Source organism: Branchiostoma lanceolatum, chromosome 15 (assembly GCF_035083965.1).
Source record: "Branchiostoma lanceolatum isolate klBraLanc5 chromosome 15, klBraLanc5.hap2, whole genome shotgun sequence".
In the NCBI taxonomy this organism is placed as follows: Eukaryota; Metazoa; Chordata; class Leptocardii; order Amphioxiformes; family Branchiostomatidae; genus Branchiostoma; species Branchiostoma lanceolatum.
In genome coordinates, this window is record NC_089736.1 from 7,075,317 (window position 1) to 7,095,106 (window position 19,790).

Genomic DNA, 19,790 nt, shown 5'->3' on the forward strand with positions numbered 1-19,790 from the left:
CAGCGTTACGGAGCAAACTTTGCCCCTCTCTCATCTATTTTATTTGTTGAAGACAAGTGGACTCGATAATGCTAAAAGACCTGACGATCAATGCTTTCTGTGCGATCCTGAAAAAACATTTCTGCTGCGTGTATCTGAATTGCTTCTCTGGCACACATATTGAACTGTCTTCACACCATTTGTCATGTACCGCAGATGAAGTATGGTAGACTAAGCCAGCAACCTGGCTGAAAATAGACTCCAGCCCATAAAATCCTATCCAAACTCATAAAACTAAAAGCTTTGCTGTAGATCAGTACCTGGACCTGTAGGCTGTTTTCGGAGCGGCCTTGTTGTTTGGAAAGACTCTTCCTTATGATCCTCTTGGTGGTGTTTAGCAGAGGTGAAGAGAGCCAGGCTATTTAGACAGAAAACATGCCAGCTTTCCTGGCACAACAGTTGGGGTACTAAAGTGAGACCATATTGCACTTAGGTTGTTTTCAGTCCCAGGTTTATGGTGGGAGGGGGGCCAGTTTGTTAGCGTTTTGTGTATGTTTTTGGTGTAATATCATCCCTATTAGACATAACAAATTGTTTTCCATCTCTGTGTCCCTAAAGAAAGTACTCGCCCAATCTTCTAAGAGCAACATATAGTACAATCACAATAAGTCCAAATGGCAGAGTAAGTTCAGTAGTGTCTGTATACTAGATTTACGTAAGCATTTCTTATAATAAGACATTCTTAGAGTAACGTCTTGTCCACTGATACCTGCATCTTGAAGAAAAGGGGAAGAGTCTGTGGGTCGCGACCTCTTAGGTGATGAAAAGTTGGCAGGAGCCTGTCTGCCCATCTCCTGTGTTTGGAAAGGAAACATGACGCATTCCTGAGTTTTTATGTGCCCGTTTGCAGGATATAAAATGTCGCTCATAAACGTCCAGGCTTTCCCGCCACCCAGAAGTTGTGCCCAGAAGTTGCGTGGTGTTTTTTAAGATCTGTTGCATGTGTGGGCTGTGGATCAAGTACGACTGTATATGTCACATAAGTTTAACAGCTAACCCACTTTTCAAAATAAAGCCAATTAAACTGTTCAAGTCAGTCCGAGAGCAATTGTAGTTTGATGATAGAACTAAGGAAAGGTTTGTGAAAAGTTTCAGCGATAAATTGAAGGAGACCACATTTTATCAAATAAAGAACCTTTCTCCAGATTGAAACATTGTGAAAAGTACAATTGCTAACTAAAGATATACCAACTCAAAATCAACTGAAGACTTGGAACCCTATGGCAGGTATATTTGTACATGACACCTGCAGCACAAGCAAGTTTCATAGATAACCGTTTCAAAAATCATTAGACAAAGTTGTCATGTTTCTTCTCTGAAATCCATGGAAGCTGCTGTTTCTACATACAAACTGTACATAAAGATTTGTGCCATCCTTTGTATACTTATCAATTGCGTTCTGTATAAGATTTTAAAGAGTCTTGTGTTGTTTTTTTCAGACCAGTCCAGTTCTGAGGAGATGGAGGCCAGCCCTCCGTCCCCCCCTCCCCCACCCAGAGTCTACAAACCTTGTTTTGTCTGCAGCGACAAGTCGTCTGGCTACCACTACGGGGTCGCGTCGTGCGAGGGCTGTAAGGTTAGTGAGGCTGTAACTTTTTTAGAAATGTTCTGATTTGAACGCGACTCTCTCAACATATTTATTTCCTTAGATGTAAAGCTTTTAAAGCAAGTTTTCTTGGAGTTTGAATACAAAGACTTGAATAATGATAAGTAATCAACAGGCAAAATGGTTACTTTCTTTTCCTTGCTTTTTACATGAGTAAGTTGTGCAGGTTGCATTGTTTGGTAAAGGGTCACAGCTTTGCTTCTGTAAGCGTGGTACAGCAGCGCCTCCTAGCAGGACAGGGTGGCAATGCAAGGTGGTCTCAACCATAGCATGTCACTGAGATTAGAAATGAAATACTTCTATCTCTTTTTGCTTTGATTTTTCTGGAGACATATTGCAGTATGCAGTATTTCCTTTCTTCAATTCTTTCAAGTTGATGAAATATAAACAATAGAAATTTTGAGAAAGATGATAACCATTTCTTTCCCATAATTTTTCCGCAGGGTTTCTTTAGGCGGAGTATTCAGAAAAACATGCAGTACGTCTGCCACCGGGATAAGAACTGTGTTATAAACAAAGTCACACGCAACAGATGCCAGTTCTGCAGGTTGAAAAAATGCTTCGACGTCGGCATGTCCAAAGAATGTAAGTATGACAAATGTGAGTCTTTTTTCTTTTCTGACGAGTAAGAAGGGTACTGTTTTTCTTCTGCCAGCGTTGGTTTGTAGGTTTTCTGTACAACCTCCATTATTTACATAATTATACAAATGTCTGCCACTTTGATAAACAGTTTGTTTGAGAGATCATCTCAAATGCAGCACCATTCCCCCAATTATGCACAGTTTAGATATGCAGGAGTGCATTATAATGCATTGGAGATCTATTTAGATGCAGTTTTTCAGGATGGATGAAGTACAATGTATGTGATCTGGTGGATAAATGTTGATAGAGGTTTAAAAGATGTTTCTCAATTCTGTTTCTTTGTTTGTAACTTAGGTTACCAAGCAAAGAGACTTGTGTTTTAACACTTGACATGTTGAAGGTTGCAATAACATTCTTTACTTCCCCGTATTCTCCTTCTAGCTGTAAGAAACGACAGAAATAAGAAGCGGAAAGACAAGACACAGTCGCTGGAGAAGCACACGCAATCGTACGCCTGGACACCGGAGATCCAGAACATTATAACCACAATCAGAGAGGCACACATGGCCACCCTGCCAGACATGGGCAAACTCCCAAAATATAAAGTTGTAAGTTATTTGTTCTACATAATCTCTCATTGTTTGAATCTCTCACCGTTATTGATATGAAAACAACTTCCTTGGTATGTAAACTACAGTACAGGTACAAACTATGAACAAGATTTTGGGCCTTCTTCAGTAATATTGACCCACCTACACTTTTACACCAGACTTTTCATGTGTTTGTATATCAACGGTTGTTACTTGATGTAAACTTCATGACCACACTTAAGTAGGCAAATTGAAGTGTTATATTGTTGTTTCCCTTACTTATTTGTTTACTGGCCAAGTAGGTTTACTGTATATGTGACAGTAGAGATTGCGATATGACAGAATCTATTATTCTAACAGTAAAAATTGCGATCTGAGTCTTTCTACAGAAATCGCAATCAGGATCTCTGCCGTTAGAATCACCGATTGTACTGGCATGGATCCTGGTCACTCACAATCTGTGTCCACAAAGACTCTGATCATAATCCCTAACGGTAGAAGGAGTACAGTAGACTGTTGTGTGATTCATGCTTTGTCTTTTTTCTACAGAAAAATGCAGCGGAACAGAGAGGCCCTACAGATATCGAGCTATGGCAGCACTTCAGTGATTTGTGCACAGAAACCATCATCAAAATAGTCCAGTTCGCCAAAAAGGTTCCCGGCTTCACGACGTTTGGAACAGCCGACCAAATCACGCTCCTCAAAGCTGCATGCCTGGACATACTGGTGAGGGGTTTGTAAGATATTAGTGTTTTGAAGGCCTACATCGTCTGCTACTTCTGTTTTTGAAATGACACCTAAATGAGTAAAGACGTAATATACTGTAGCAGCTATAATTTTTTAATGTCACAAATGCCATATCTTCCTAACACCCCCTTTCTGCTACAGGCTGTTACCGCTGAGCGACAAAAAATTTACTTGTCTTTATATTACTTGCTCCACAGATCTTGAGGTTAGCCACGAGACTGGACAAGGAGTCGGACACTGTGACCTTCATCAATGGCATGATGTTGTCAAGGACACAGATGCACAATGCCGGCTTCGGGCCGCTCACAGATGGTGTCTTTACTTTTGCCGAGGGAATGCAGAAACTACTTTTCGACGAGACAGAAATCGGCTTAATGTGTTCAATATGCTTGGTGTGTGGAGGTAGGTGTAATAGAAGTTATTTTTTGACATGCTCTTCTTGAAATAAATATAAATGAAATATGCTGTGCTGTAACTTGATAGTACCTGTTAAAACAGCACAAAGCTCTACCGAGAGAGCATTATTACAGCTTGTAACGTGTAAAGAAAGGTACGGTTCTAAAGTAAGTTTCAAGGGTCCCAACATTCACCATTAAGTGAATGGAGAAAAAAAATGCAAAGTAGAGCATTGGCGTGGAAGGTGGGGTTCCCCCTTCCATGTTTTGAGTTTTAGAGAATTTAAGATAAAATGGGGCATTCAAAGACTTCCTAAAGGGAAGAAATTACTGTCAGACAGGTCACAGTTGAAGACTGGCCTAGTAGCATCCCTGGTCAATCTGAATTTTATGCTTGTCAGAAGATCATGGAAAGGGGGCACATGGTCAGGGCATGGGGGTGTAGCACCCTTGTTCCCCTCTTTAGAAAAAGCCTTGTCTCATGACGCCACTTTTGACCTTGCAGACCGGCAAGGGTTGGAAGACATCCAGAGGGCGGAGAACCTCCAGGAGCCGCTGTTGGAGGCGCTGAAGGCGTACTCCAGGAGGAGGATACCTGACGACCCGCAACGCTTCCCCAAGATGATCATGAAGATCACAGACCTCAGGAGTATCAGTTCAAAAGGTAGGCAGAGGGTGGTTTCTAGAGGGAGGATTGTAGAGACGTTTAACCTTCTCCCTGCTGCCTAACTCTGTAACTAATAGGGAATTGGGTGCCAAACCAAACTTCTGTGTGCTTAAGGTTAAAATTTAAATAGAAAATAGACTTTTTTTCATTTGAAAACTATACTAATCTAATAATGTGGATGACATCCTCTATAGATCCAAAATTTGAAACAATGTTGATAAATTGTTTTTGCAGTAGGACATTCAACAATTCCTCGGTTATGAGTTAAACCTTTAAATGATTGGTCACTTGAATTCTGAGGAAGACTGCAGTAGGTCATTTGAAATTCGATGTGCTAACTTTTTTATGTTTAACAGTTCTGTAGCATTAAGTACCAGCACAGATGGAGTTTCATGCTAACTTCTCGTTTGTTTATTGTTCAGGTGCGGAGAGAGTTATAACACTGAAGATGGAGCTGTCCAGCCCGATGCCACCACTCATAGCAGAGATCTGGGAGAAGCAAAACGAAGCCCTCAGCTAGACCAGCTTCAACCAGCACCAACCGGTTTCAACCAGACAGAACTGCATTCAGCATACTATCTACAGCTAGTTCTGGTTGCTGTACAGCCATGTTGAATCTCTCTGCTTCTTGAAGCCAGTTGGATTTTAGTGAAATCTATAGATAAAACTCTAGAGATAGTCAAACTGCTAGGATAGCCCGTCTCCTTCCACAATCTGTGTTTCAGCTCAGAGTATTTATATGGTCAAAGTGAGAACATGGTCGCTAACGCGCTGTGCGGATCCTATAGCAAATTGGTGAAAGTTTGGACGTGTGACATGTACGGATATAGATACCCTCTTTTGTGCTGCTTGTATCCCATGTTTGATGATCCTCTTATACTTCATTAGGCTGTGTCCTCAGTCAAGCCCCTGTCAGCATGAAAATCGATCAGCCGACGAGTCTGCGAGCTCTGAAGGACATTTTCAACAGTAATACACCCGGTGTTTTCTCGATTATCAGGCAAAAAATGTGCTCTGCCCTCTATCGATTTTGTAATCGGACGACCTTCTTGGCAGATTCCGCCAAATACAGCCAAAGCTCGTAGACTGTGTGACAGGGGCTGGAGTTTTTTGGAAGTTGTGGTTTTGAGTGACAGCGAGAAGGTTCCCGCCTTTTTTTTAACCATGGCCATAGCAGACCCTTGTATTTAGATGGTCTCAAAATCTACCACAAAACGTGATGAATTAGGATCTGCCTTTCCAATCGCTAAAAGTTCTTTCAGTGTATTTCTTGTTCTTTGATGCTGCCCTTGTACCATTTCTCCTGTGCAAATCTGTACAAATTTGTTAATATTTGAGATGTCTTTTCTAATGTTGCAAAGGAAGTTATGAAACTTTTTAGGTCTTTTTTGCCATTTATGCTCTCACACAAAGCAAAAACTTTTCCAATGTCGTTTGAAATGTTGCTCAGAAAACAACAACAGAATACTCTACATTTCAAGTATTGTACTCTTGTTTTTTAGATAAGCCTTACGTGAAATACAAGTGTTTCACAAAATGTGTAGTTTAATTGTCATTCGGCTTGGAAATAATGTCATGAAATTGAAATTATTTCTTCCCAGTGTAGCTGTTTGCTTGATTCTAAAGTGACCACTGTCTACTCCTGTTTTTAAAAGAATTAATTTATGTAAATACATATTTTTTGCTTGACATTTTGTGTATGAGTCACATCAGTAGTTAGATAGAAACTTTTATGTCACTTGTTTTACTTGGTGAAGACAGCGACCATACTGAAAGGACCATTACTTTATTAACTTGTTTTGAACAAGTACCCTGTATACATTGTACACCAAAGTCTTTTTTCAACTAGATGTGAACAGTTTCTATACATGATCTGTATATACTAGATATGCTGTTGCTTATGTTACAATAGGCCACAGTCTTGCATATTTTTGTTGAAAAATATCCATTTAATAAGTTTATGAGTGCCTTTGGTTACGGCGGCCTTACTGTAAAATGTTTTTATTTGGCAATACTAATTTTTCCTATTCAGATGAATATTTAGATTGGATGGAATATGTTTTAGTGATTGAAACAAAAAATGCCAAGTTTCCACAAAAAATATGCCAAATGAGTCATTTTACAGTAGTTAGGCTACCTAGTGTATGCAGTGCTTTTTAAGAACACAGTCTTTCTTCCCCTTTGCAGAAATGCTTTTTAGAAATATATGCATGAGTCATATTTTTAGATACAATATGACACCCACAATTTTATATGTTGGATTTCAAACCTAATTTAAGATACTAAATCTTCTGAGGGCCTTTTAGTTAAGAGATGTCAAGCAGATATCTTGTTATATGAAAGAAAGAGAGTAGATTATAGACCATCCTTTAAATGTACATCAGGTTTTGTTATTTTCGTTCCAGTTTATAGAATTGATATCTTAAGTTCTACCTTTAAAAAAAACAGAAACCCAGAATCTCTTTGCTTATCAGACATACTATATATTATTCATAGCTACAACCTTAGAATGAAAGCTTAACCACAACACAAGTGGTCTCCCACTTCAGTTCACTCGGGGTTTCCTCCAGGTGTTACATTGCTCACCTTCATCAGGGTATATCATTGAAATCTCTGTATTAATAATAAAGGACAAACGTTGTCTTTCATCTCAAGAGAGGGGTACTTAAAAATGTTACAAATATGCTTCTTTTGTTTTTGGGTCATCCACTCAACTCAGGAACCTAAACCACACTGTCTGTGGTGCTCGCAAGACGTACAGATATAAGCTTGAAGCATGGATTGAACGATAGCTCGAATCCTGTATGGATCTTTGATTTGGTTGTAGGGCTGATGTTTGCACACCAGTGTTGCCATAGCAACAAGCTTTTATGTTTCCTAGCAACAAGGTCTCTTAGCAACCAAAACTGTGGGCTTCCATTTTGTTTGGACAAAGCATGTGATATGTTTTATTGAACATGACTATAGTTAATATTTTGGATAGCAAATTTAATACGGTCATATACTCTACTTTTTACCACATTTAGACAATGAAATGTCACAGAATTAACTATGATTTACTGTAGTTAAAATTTTGAATACAGTAATCAATTGATGTCAACCCGAGTTGTAGCTACAGGTTTTAACTACAATTGTTTCATTTAAATGCACAAGTGTCATTTGTAGACTGAATCATGTTTGAAAATTTGGAGTTTCCACTGTTATTACATATCAGCTTCTCTGACACATTGTTATCTTACAAGTTCAACTGGACTGTTCAAGGAGAATGAATTAGTGTTACTCCGTCATCCGTACCAGTAATTTAAAAAAAGCAAAGTGCACAGTAACTCAGGAACATCTCTATTTAATAGACTACCGTAAAACGAAAAGAATTGTTAGGCTTTTAACTTTTCCAGAACAAAGATCTATCTTCAGCCAATCAGGACTCAAAAAGACCTGTCAATCAATCAGAATCAGCCAATCGTAGTGCAGTTTGAAACTGCTGCAGGTGTTGATGTGTTGGGCCATTGTGTGCGCATTGTGTCATGATTTTGGATGCTAGACTGCTCTTGCACTCCGAATGGTAGATATATAATGTTATACATATAGACATGCATTGCTAATATATGTTGCATAGCGGTGTGAAAATTTTAGCCCTTCCACTCTCCAAGTAATTTCATATTTGTCACATATAAAGCAGCATCAATTTTAGCATGTCTTGGACACTTTCTAAGAGACCAACCCCTAGCGTGCAAGAAAACGACATTTGTTTTCTCTACACCACTTTTTATTGATAAGTAAAGGAAAGGTTTTGGTCCAAAGGCAGTACGTCCTTTAAATTTTCTTGTTCTAAAGAGAATTTCACTGCTTAAAATCAGCACAAATATGATTCTTAATACTTTGTCTCCTCCTAGTTTTAAAAAAGGAACACAGTAAATTTGCTATATAGCAAACAATCCTACACAGTCCAAAATATGTGTAGCACTTAGATAACAACTTGCAGTTTTGAAATGATTCAAATTGGAATGGGTACACTGACTATATCGTACTTTTCAAATTGTGGATAACAGTATATGAATGTGTAAGGCTACTAGCAGGTCAAAGTACTTTGCCAGATAAATGTCATTTTAGCCTGTCCCCTTTTTCTATCCTGCGATTTAATTGGACCCTTTCTGACGAGTGATACTTAAATCTACATAAGATAGCAAAGCAGATGCATTGGGATATTATTGTTATTATTATTATTGTTATTATTATATAGGAAAAAGTGTACAGTTTTGTAGGACCATACCACTATATGGAGAGGGGAGCTTGTATTTACAGCAAAAAAATGTACATGGTCATATAGCAAGCAAGTCTTTTGCTAACATGCAATAAAATTGTATATATGTGAATTGTGTGCTGTGTTGTCTGTTTCTTTAATGTGTGCATCTTCAAACAAGGAAGAATTGACATGCACCTTGTAAATGTGACAAAAGATATCAATTGATCAAGATGGTTAATTGATAAAAAAGGCATTGCAGCCAAAGGTCGAATCTGCCTTCCATACTTGAAGTATACAGTATTACACTTGGTTTAACGTTACACATTTAAGAGTGTGAGGATCTTTCAAAGATATTGTGTATTCTGCTCACTTCCAATCTAGTTTAATACTTTTGTGAGCTACTTTAGGCCAATCAGAAGTAGGTAATGAGTATCTAATGAGATAGAGACACTGGCCAATCACGGTTCACTGACACTCACCTAAGTGAGAGCCACTTTTGACCAATCAGAAGGAGGTAACCTTACTGGTGGATACATTGGCAAAATATCAAACCACTATAGTCAACATATGGTTAGCAGGAGAGATCAGAATACTAGAAGATGTGAGAGAAAAAAAAGGCCCATTGTTATCACCAAAGACAGACAATAAGTATAGTTAAGTTCTTCCAAGAGTCAAAATTATTGCTTCTAATTGTTGAATGACTTGACTTGAATGTTAGAAGCAAGAATTTTGACAGTGCTGAAATACTGTTAATTCGTTACAAATGTCTTAGCAGGTGAAAGAAAATTCAAGTAAAAGTTTTTCCGTCATGCGAAGTTGAACAGCAATGCGAATGTTAGGATGGCCGTTTGTTACAAAGATGGAAAAACATTTACACTTCCAACATCTACTTGGAGATTAGCAGTTACTCACAAATCCGCAAGGTGGCGCTTTTGTGTCACCTCTCGCAAATCCCGAGACTTCATCTCCGCGAGACCGGCCACGTAACCACCGCCATATTGAAACAGTCGTGGATCGTCTGTCGTTCCTCCCACCTCTTCAGATTTTGTAGTTTTCTACATCATGGGAGGCACGCAAAGCGCAGAGATACCAGGGGGAGGCACAGAAGGCTACCACGTCCTTAGGGTGAGTATAATTCCCGGCCTCGAGCCCTGGAAGCCGATAGAAACTCTTGAAACGCCGACTGCAAAAGTGTGGGGAGGGGGGCAACTGAACTTCGCCGACTGCAACTTGACGTAAATTTAGGTCATAAAATTTTGATTCGTCACATCGATGACTGTATATTTTCCTGAGTGTATCATATTCCAAGCATGCAGGGATTGAAAGTAGTTCAAAATAAACATATGCTTATATCTTAGACAACAAACCAAGATATCTGACGTGGCAAAATTATTTCTGTGAACCGTATGATTTTTGACAGGTGTTCAGTATAAACTTACTTAAATTGATAACTTGATATCACGTATATTATAAATCCGTAGGTAGCAAATCCATGACTTGCACTAAATAATTCCACATGGTATTTGATGTTGAATATGGAACATGATATGCTACTAAGATAGCATGCTTGGTCTAGGGATTAGTAACCCTATCAACGGACCAGGAGGTCGAATCCTGGCTGTGGTTGCTCATCCAACTTGCATGCTACTGAAATGGGTTGCAGTCCTTTTAAGGGGATGTTAAGCTGTTAGTCTCGTCACTCTCGTGTTCGAGGAGAGTCACACCTCAAGCATGTTACATCTTACATTAAAGAACCCACCACACACGATAACAAAGATACAAAGCTCATACCTTGAGGGGCTTTGTTTATTTAATCCTCTCAACTACCGGTAGATGGCAATTGCTGAATGACCATACGGCGAACAAAGTTGGATTTGTGTAATCCTTAATTTCACAATAAGAATTTGATGCACAATGTCAAAGTATGATTTGAAAGACAACAAAACTCAAAATTTTAGTTCTTTATCTATAAAATTTGATATGTCACATCTCTAGTCACTCAGCACTTGCTCAGCAGTCGCGGTCTCTGGTAGAAAGGTGGTGTTATGTGGTGGTACAAACAATATAATGAGACTGATTATTAATACTAATACAATTTTTTTTCCTCAGGTTCAAGAGAACTCCCCTGGTGCTAAGGCGGGGCTAGAAGCATTCTTTGATTTCATCGTGGCCATAGGAAATACAAGATTGGTAAGACACGAGGTCTTGTTAGATTTACCCAATAGGGCAAGCTAACAAGCCTATTCATAATTCTGCAAGGGATATGTGAACAGTAAGATAATCAAACATATGCAGATATCCTATGAAGAAAATATGTCTGCATTCAGTACCTGGGGTTATAAAAGTACTGAATATCTTGAAACTTTCAGGGTGGTTTTGTTTTTGCCATATCATGGTGGTATGACCTCTTTACTGCAAATTCACATCACCAGGTGGGATATGCATTTCCAATGTATTTTAAATGTACTATAGAATTCTTTCAACTGCAAACTTAAACACATCGAAAACTTCCCTTTTGCCTCTACCACAAAATTAAACCTCTGCAAAAGGAAATGCAGACACAGTATTATTGTCTGTGTAATTGAATGGAAGTGTCACACTGCAATGTGGGTAGGGGGGTGAAGTCTGCCATCTCTGATGGCCTTGTTTCTCTGTTTTTACAGGATAAGGACAATGACACCCTTAAGGATCTTCTTAAGGCGAACGTCGAGAAGCCTGTGAAGATGATGGTGTACAGCAGCAAGTCTCTTAAGGTCCGAGAGGTCACCATCACCCCTAGCAACATGTGGGGAGGTCAAGGGTTACTGGGGGTCAGCATTAGGTTCTGTTCATTCGAAGGAGCCAATGAGAACGTGTGGCATGTACTGGTAAGTACTAGTGTAAATATTGATTTGTTAACGGTAACTTAATTTTAGCTACTTTAACGGTCACTAGTCAACCGCTAAAATTTCACCATCGCAAATATTTGATTACTAACATTAGAATTTAGAGACAGTGATGTTGGTTCCCAACGTTAAAATCAAATGCAGTGAACTACTCACTTTCCCCCTAACCACTAGAATTACCAACTGCAATTTTAACAGTACTGTAGAACTACAGGCTTTTTCATAACATGTGGATCCTAAACAGGAGTTTACAGATGATTATGAATATGATAAAGAACATGTTCCTTATATGTGTGGTTAATAATGTCATACACCTGTGCATTTTAGTCATGGCATTACCACAAATATTGAGAGCAGTGTTCTCGCCAGCGCCCGTCCTCCCGTCATTTGACGGGTTTTTGTCGCTCATGACGGACAAAATTTTTGCCCAACCCGTCATTTTTAATGGACAAAAATCGGTGTGTAAAGATATTTAGACAGAGTTTAGAATTTTGCAAAAAACTCCAGAGGATCACCGGAAGTTCGCGACGAGGGCGATCTACATGTAGATCATTTCTAATGCCCGCCGGCGACAACCCCAGCCACACAAAGAGCGCCGTGGTGGATATTTGGTGGCCGCCGCAAATTTGGCGTCATGCGCCGCCCTCCCCACAGTTTTGGCTGGTCGCATCGGGCTGACGTTTATTTCTGTGTTGTCCCTCTTGGTTCACCGTCAGTTATTGTAAGAAGCCTAAAAATTCAGAAATATTCCTATAGCTATCAGGCTTTCTGTAATCTGTAAAACATTATTTAAGTTTGAAGCTGCGGCGGCTGAGTTGCATGCGCTTTCTTCCCGTAAGAAATGGTAAACACCAAAAAAGCAATTACTCAAAAATTGGTAAACAGGCGTCAGATATTCTATTCCACCAATCACAGTGCGTCGTCTCCGTCGCGTCAAGAAATACCGACCAATGACATGCGAGTCTCGCTACTCGCGTGATTTCAGCTAAGCGTGAATTTGCGAGATGTTAGGGGAATGGCGGGAATCGCAAGGATCGCACGACGAAGCGGCTGTTGGAAGGCTTGAATCGACAACTTTTGAAGACATTCAGTGCAGTTACCGGAGAAATTACGTGTGGAAAACATGGGAGAAAAAAATGGACGTCTTTATGGCGTTCTTTCTCAAAGTAGGGTGTCAAATTCCTCATTATGTTCAATAATTACAGGGAGCATACGAGACAAGTGTTGAAAAATTTTATTTTTGCCGACTTATTCTGTGTGTATTTTTTGGAGGACGTAGATACGTAATAAAGTTTTGTTGTGCTTGATTTTCTTTTCTTTGCCGATTGTATACAACATAGAAATGTAGCTTGTGTGTGAACATTCAATCTTACCGCGATGACGGCACGCTTCCCCCCAAAATTAAGCCTGAAACCCTTGTGTAATTTTTCACCGAAAGAGATGTCATTAAAGAGTAAACTAAGCTTATTCTACCAAGAAATTTGCCACTCAAAATGCAGGAAATAGCGTTTCAGAGGGTCTAGATTCCAAATTTTTCCGGGGGAGAATACCCCCGGACCCCCCTAGGATGGTCACGCCTCCGGCGCGACGCCTCGCGCCTTCGGCGCTCGATATGTTCTTCCCTCCAGCAAAATTGAAATGACGGGTAAAAATTTCAGGCTGGCGAGAACACTGATTGAGAGACTGTTTTTGTTTGTTTATTTTTGTCCCACTAGGATGTCCAGCCCAGTTCTCCTGCAACCCTCGCTGGTCTGAAGACCAACACTGATTACATCATAGGGGCAGACACAGTACTACATGAGGTCAGATTATTGATAATAATAATTGTTATAGGACATTCAAATATTCTATTTTCTAAAACGTTCAGTCAATCTCTATGTGATATCTGCACTCAACACAAATAATTTGGGAACTTATCTTTGATCAAGCATATTTATTAGTCTAACATTATGTATCATTTGGAAGCTTATCCGTTGTCCTTACAATGATTATACGATATTCAAAGTCATGATCCTACATTCATAAGCTTTACACTTTATACAATACATTGCAATAGACAAAGTATCTTCGGATATACGATCGACCAAACTCAAGTTTCAGAATATTTTGTATTGTGTTTTCATTGATGATTCTGGTCCAAGCACTGACTGTTCCTGACTTGCTTGTGTTCCAGTCTGAGGACCTGTTCTCCCTGATAGAGTCCCATGAAGGGAAGCCCCTGAAGCTGTATGTTTATAATGTGGAGACGGACAGATGTCGAGAGGTCACCATCACTCCTAACGGTGCATGGGGAGGAGAGGGAAGGTACGTGTCATCTCAAAAATTGTCTCTTCTTTCCAGTCTTGTGGTTAGGGTTGTTGACTTAGAATCTAAAGGTTCTGGGTTCACATCCCTGTATATACAATGTAGTTAACAGGCCCCTATGTTGTGCCCCTGGAAAAGGCGCTTTAGACCTATTTCCTCACTCGACTCAGCTGAAAATGAGTACCTAGCTTCGGTTAGGGTCGTCCTTTCAGATGGGACGTAAAGCCGTAGGTCCTGTGTTTAAGGAGAGCCACACCTCTGGGACTTATTGAAAAGACTAGTGTGTCTGTGTGAGCAGATCAAGCCTTACAGTCCAGTCTTATGCAGCTTGTACTTAGCAAACTGGTGTGCTAAGCCCTTCAGCAAATTGAATGTCGTCATTACATCTTTTGTAAATTGTTCTACCGGTACTGTCTGAGAAGCTAGATTTTATTTTCAGTTCAGTGTTTTAATGGGTACCTACACTGCAATCACCAAACTGTCATGTCAAGTGTTTTCAAACTAAATGTTTCTTTTCTTTTTCCCTTCCAACAGCTTAGGCTGTGGAATAGGTTATGGTTATTTACACAGGATACCCACAAAGTCCCCCCAGGAGGTGAACATGTCCGTACCTGCCTCCGCTCCCCCCTCCTACAACAGTGTGGTACCTCCCGCCAACGTGGCGCCCACTCCTGACGGCTTCTCAGAGGTCAGAAAACATCTTATCAACATCTCAGGAACTTAAAGATTTGTACTTTTTTAAGATCATTTTGGCCAGTGATGTAAAGATGTGGGTTAGCGTCAGGTGTCACGCCTCTGCATGTAAAAGAACCCAACACACTTATCAGATGGTGACGTTAAGCCAGCAGCCCCATGCATGAGGGAGCTTCTGTAGTTAGACTTTGCATGTAAAAGAACCCAACACACAAAAAGAGCAGGGATGACCTTGGTGTGCTTGGCTAAAAACCGTAGCAAAGTCACATTGCAATACTTCTGCTACCACTACTACTAGTACTACTACTAGTACTAGCTACTTGAAAAAGCATCATGCTTCACCAATCTCAATTGAGGATGAGAAAAGAAAAAGATATGCATTGTGGATTTTCTAATGTCTCCCAGCTTGTAAACATTGTTTGCTAAAGCAGGTTGGATACTAAAGAAGTATTTTTGTCTGTAGGTCCCTCTAAGTGGTTCTTCTCCGCAGAAAGCACCAGGGTTGGACCAGGGCATGGCGTCCCTGTCTGTAGGCACCGTCCCCACACCCTCTGTGCCTGGTGCCCTCACCACACCGACTGTCGGACCCAACCCTCTCACAGCAGGTCAGTCGTGTGTGTGTGTGTATGTGTGTATGTGTGTGCGTGTGTGTGTACATGTGTGTGTCTGTACACACCGTCCCCACACCCTCTGTGCCTGGTGCTCTCACCACACCGACTGTCGGACCCAACCCTCTCACAACAGGTCAGTTATATGTGTGTGTGCAAGTGTGTGTGTGTGTGTGTGTGTGTGTGTGTGTGTATGTGTGCGTGTGTGTGTGTACATGTGTGTGTCTGTACACACCGTCCCCACACCCTCTGTGCCTGGTGCTCTCACCACACCGACTGTAGGACCCAACCCTCTCACAACAGGTCAGTCATGTGTATGTGTGTGTGTATGTGTCTGTGTTTATGTGATTTCAGTAATTTCCTTTTGTTAATGGTGTATCATGTATGAAGAAAGTGTCAAACTTTCAGGGATAGATCTTTATAAAAAATTTATGAGTTTCTCAAAGGATTGCAACAAATAGCAGCCCTTCCTTTTTGATCCATCCCTAAGTTAATTATCGCTACATTTAGGTGATGGTGAACAACAAGTTTCACAACAGCAGAACCAAGAGTTACAGACACCCCCAGCAAACGAGCAACAACAACAAACTGTTGAGAACGCTGATGGTGACAAAAACACAACTAATCTCTTTGTTGGTTCCTGGTAGTCAGGTGTTGGGGCCTGTAGACTGCCTTAGCAGTGGTGCAACCTTCCTGGCTGAAGCAGACTTTCCTGTAGTCCTTTTTATACACAACTTTCAGATCTCTTAAAGCTATGCCAACATGGTTTTAGAAGTGGCATTCATTTCTGTTGAAAATGGCATAAAATAAGGTCATGTTGAGTTGATTATATGGATGACATCCTCTGGGAACCCCAAAACTGATGCGAGCGTGTAAATAAAAAAGGTTTTGGGAGATAAAAAAAGTTGAGTCATGACTTAACGCACAGAGTATGGTCTATCGAATGATAGATTCTTCATTTTTCTTTCTTTCACATCTTCATCTTTGGCATACTACAACATACATTGTACTATCCGTTTCCAAAATACCTGTACAGTATTTTTTTTAAATTCATAGCATATACTGCTATTTTGCAGCTGCTTTACAGTATCGTCAAAATTTGTTTTTCTGGGGGGGAAACAGCTAAGAATAGATGCGCGCTTGAATGTCATCCATATAATCAAATGAACATGGCCTAAAAAAATAGAAAACGGACAACAATATGAACATAGATCTTACATATACACACAAACTTTTCCCTTACATCCCCCTAAACACAGTGTATAAATGTTAACACTTTTGTTTTTTATATTTAGGTACTCCCACAGTTCCAGTGATGCCTGCAGGATCACCTGCCCCAGCTGTAGGACTGCCCTCCCTGCCAAATATGGGCGCACAACCGGGCATGTCCCCAGCAACCGGAGCCTTACCAACGCTACCAGGTCTGTGTTCTTCAATCTTATCTAAAAAAATTCAGGAATCAAGTTATTTTTGCCATTGTGTTACACTCTGTGCTTAAACATTGACTAAAGAGCTTCAAGTTTCACTTAACCATTAGCACACTGAGGTAAACATTTGGCACACCATTCTCTATTGTTTACAGAGTTAGGCAGCAGGGAGAAGGTTAATAAGTTCATACTTTTAGTCTTACGCTTGTTACCCTCTAAGTAACAAAGAAACAATGCTTTTAAAAAGACAAACAAGAAATGCTTTTTAAAAAAGCTGCAAAAAAATACAAAAACATAACAATCACTAACGGCTTCCCTTTCCCCACAGGTATGACGCCGCTCCCTAACCTGCCCCCTCTAACAACCCCCATCTCCCTTCCCGGCATCCCCCCGCTCAACTTACCGCCTGGCCTGGCCACCACAATGCCCGGCGGGCTCCCGATGCCGTCAACGCTGCAGTTCACCGCCGCGGGATCCGGTACGTCAGCCGAGGTTTCTAACCAAGGATGATCTTTTAAAAAACTTCTGCGTTCCCCCTTCAATCCTTCTCTATCTCTGTCGATTGCTTATGATATGTATATATTTCCTAATCATTTTTTAAAATTATTTCAAAGATATAGGAACATACTGTAAATTCATGTAGTAGTTTGTTTCATGGTAGGGGGGAAAGAGAGGTTTTCGTGGTGTATTGAATTTGCAGTTGAAACATTTCTGTAGCACAGTACTGTAGTAGTACATTAAAAATGCATATTTAGGGCGTAATGAATTTGACATGGAAATGTACTGTAACTGCAAAAACTGCGAAAACAAAACCAAAAGTTTCAAGATTTACCATATAAGTAGATCTACTAGACGTTACAGGGCATTTAGTAATGCTGCAATAGTAGGTTGTACTAGTATATTGGTTCATGATATATTTTTATAACAATAAAGCTTTGCAACTACATGAAAGTTTGCTGCTTGTACGTTCCAACCTGCTATTTCCAATCTTACAACTGCGACCTATTCTTCTCACTGTGCACTACTTTGTGGCGGCTGCATATTTGTAAGTTACTCAAAATTGTTTTAAAGTTTGTTTGTTTGACCATCTTCTGTTTTGAAGGATTGATGACTTAGTTTAAAGCCTCTATCTCCAATAAAACAGGAATAGACCACAATTGTATTTACTTACATTATGCACAGTGACAGTATAATGTGCAATAGGTACTGAATGTAGTATACTAGTTTAAGTGTTGGAAAAATGTATAGTAAATTGTTGTATAAACAATAGAAAAATTTGCTACTATGTTGAGTTTTTACTGTGGTTTCTATCTATTTCGCACCGTCACTTTTAGTTCATTTTTAGAAGTCCGAGAATCAAGGAAAGTTAGCACAGCTATGAAAATACACATTGTGTTTTAAAGTCTTTAACTGTTTTGCATTTTTGTTTTCCAGTACCCCCTATCTCCTTGCCTGCCAACATGACCTTCCCACCTGTTTCCCTCCCTACCACATTCTCCATCCCCCCAGCTTCCTTCTCCCCAGCATCCTCTTCTACCTCGCTCCCTAGTGTTGCCCCTTTACCCACCCTGCCCCCGGGTATCACCATCCCTCCCCTGACCCCACCAACCCTTCCTAGCGCCCCTGTAACGGATTTGACGGAAAAAGCGCAAGAAGCGACGTCACAAGAGCAAGTGGAGAACACGACGACAGAAGCAGTAACTGCAGCGTCATGAACAAAAACAGCCATGATCATAGAATAAGCAGGGTCACAGTTTGAACTGCTCATGCACAAGGTCAAAGGTGAAGGCCTCTAACTTGTTAGCAGTTCTTGTCTAGACCATGCTTGATACCATGTCCAGACATATTTTGTTAATCAGGGGTCTTCAACCTTACCCACAATGAATCACATTGTGCATGTGCAGTTCGAACTGTGAACCAGCTTATAGTACAGAATAAAAACCCCTATGTACAAAATGTGTTGATCAAGGTCATAGGTCAGCAAGATATGTCTTCAAATAGTTAGTTATGGAAATGTATTAAACAGTGATAACTAAGGAATACTGTTGTCAACTTGTCAATAAGAATTACTTGTATTCTATTTGAATACTTCAGTATCTTCTTTCCAAACTAATGTCTAAATGAAGTTTTGTCTGAAGTTTTTCTCTTTCCAAAAATGTTGGAAAATACTCCAACTGTGCAAGTTGTAGTTCATGAAGAGAAAGGAAACAGAGGTTTGTGAATAAGGGTTGTTATCCCCCATTGTAACAGAGCTGGACTTCCAGTTAGAAATGCTGACAGAAAGTAGCACAATTAGAAACATTTGTATCTCTCAAAGGCTTGTTGACAAATGCTATTTTACGTTGATTGATAGTCGATACACAAGTGTGCATTTTTCTTGTAAGAACAACAGTCGAAGGCAATTTATCAACTTGCCAAAATTTTGCTATATTTATCATGGAGTAAACGACATAGTTGTAAATATTGGTTAGACGACCTATATTGGAGTAAACAGTAAAGCAACAATGGTAATTCCTTTGTTGTTATCTTAGGGACTTTGGGGCTGTATCTCTTTTGGGTGTGGGTATAGCTTTTAGACAATCCACACTCCTATGTATGATGCAATGGCATATACAGTCTTGTACACAAAAGAACTGGCAAGAGTTACTCTCATGTGTCTTTGTTTTATTACATACTAGAAGGAGATTCACCTCCAACGGGGTACTGTTTTTGGATGTGTTTGTGTGTTTGCGCCTATAACTCCAGATCCTTTTGATGGATTTGTAAAAAAAATTGATATGTGGGAAGTTATTGAGGTCCCAAAGGAACATAGCAATTTTGGGCCCCCTAGCATGATTTTCAGTTACTGCAGCATTGCAGGTTGACACCCCCTTCCTGAGAGCTAGAGAAATGGCCCCTCATGTATGGTAGGGAGATAGGGAAGGGGAGGATGGCTAGGACTATGGCATCAAGAAATTCACAAAAACTGAAGGCGGTATAAGATCTTCAATTTCTTGTTACAGTA

General features: G+C 40.0%; 2 protein-coding genes across 6 annotated transcripts in view; both read left to right on the top strand.

Moving 5' to 3' along the window:
- The window catches only part of LOC136420924 (retinoic acid receptor alpha-like), a 141,521-nt gene extending 132,522 nt beyond the window's left edge, over positions 1-8,999 (top strand). For 3 of the 5 annotated variants that reach the window (XM_066408054.1, XM_066408055.1, XM_066408052.1), the window contains 7 exons: positions 1,479-1,615; positions 2,089-2,245; positions 2,669-2,835; positions 3,367-3,543; positions 3,762-3,966; positions 4,465-4,623; positions 5,049-8,999. In XM_066408054.1, coding sequence (XP_066264151.1) covers positions 1,479-1,615; positions 2,089-2,245; positions 2,669-2,835; positions 3,367-3,543; positions 3,762-3,966; positions 4,465-4,623; positions 5,049-5,146 — 1,100 coding nt within the window. In that variant the 3' untranslated portion in view covers positions 5,147-8,999. The remainder of the gene's footprint in view (positions 1-1,478; positions 1,616-2,088; positions 2,246-2,668; positions 2,836-3,366; positions 3,544-3,761; positions 3,967-4,464; positions 4,624-5,048) is intronic. The other 2 variants (XM_066408056.1, XM_066408053.1) reach the window with 1 other exon arrangement.
- An 832-nt stretch (positions 9,000-9,831) lies between these two features.
- LOC136420923 (Golgi reassembly-stacking protein 2-like) lies at positions 9,832-19,432 on the top strand. The gene is made up of 10 exons (XM_066408051.1): positions 9,832-9,994; positions 10,979-11,059; positions 11,533-11,736; positions 13,470-13,556; positions 13,928-14,058; positions 14,593-14,746; positions 15,215-15,356; positions 16,655-16,780; positions 17,115-17,264; positions 18,221-19,432. The coding sequence occupies exons 1-10, from the start codon at positions 9,932-9,934 to the stop codon at positions 18,499-18,501; spliced, it is 1,419 nt and encodes a 472-aa protein (XP_066264148.1). The 5' UTR covers positions 9,832-9,931; the 3' UTR covers positions 18,502-19,432.
- Positions 19,433-19,790: the final 358 nt, after the last annotated feature.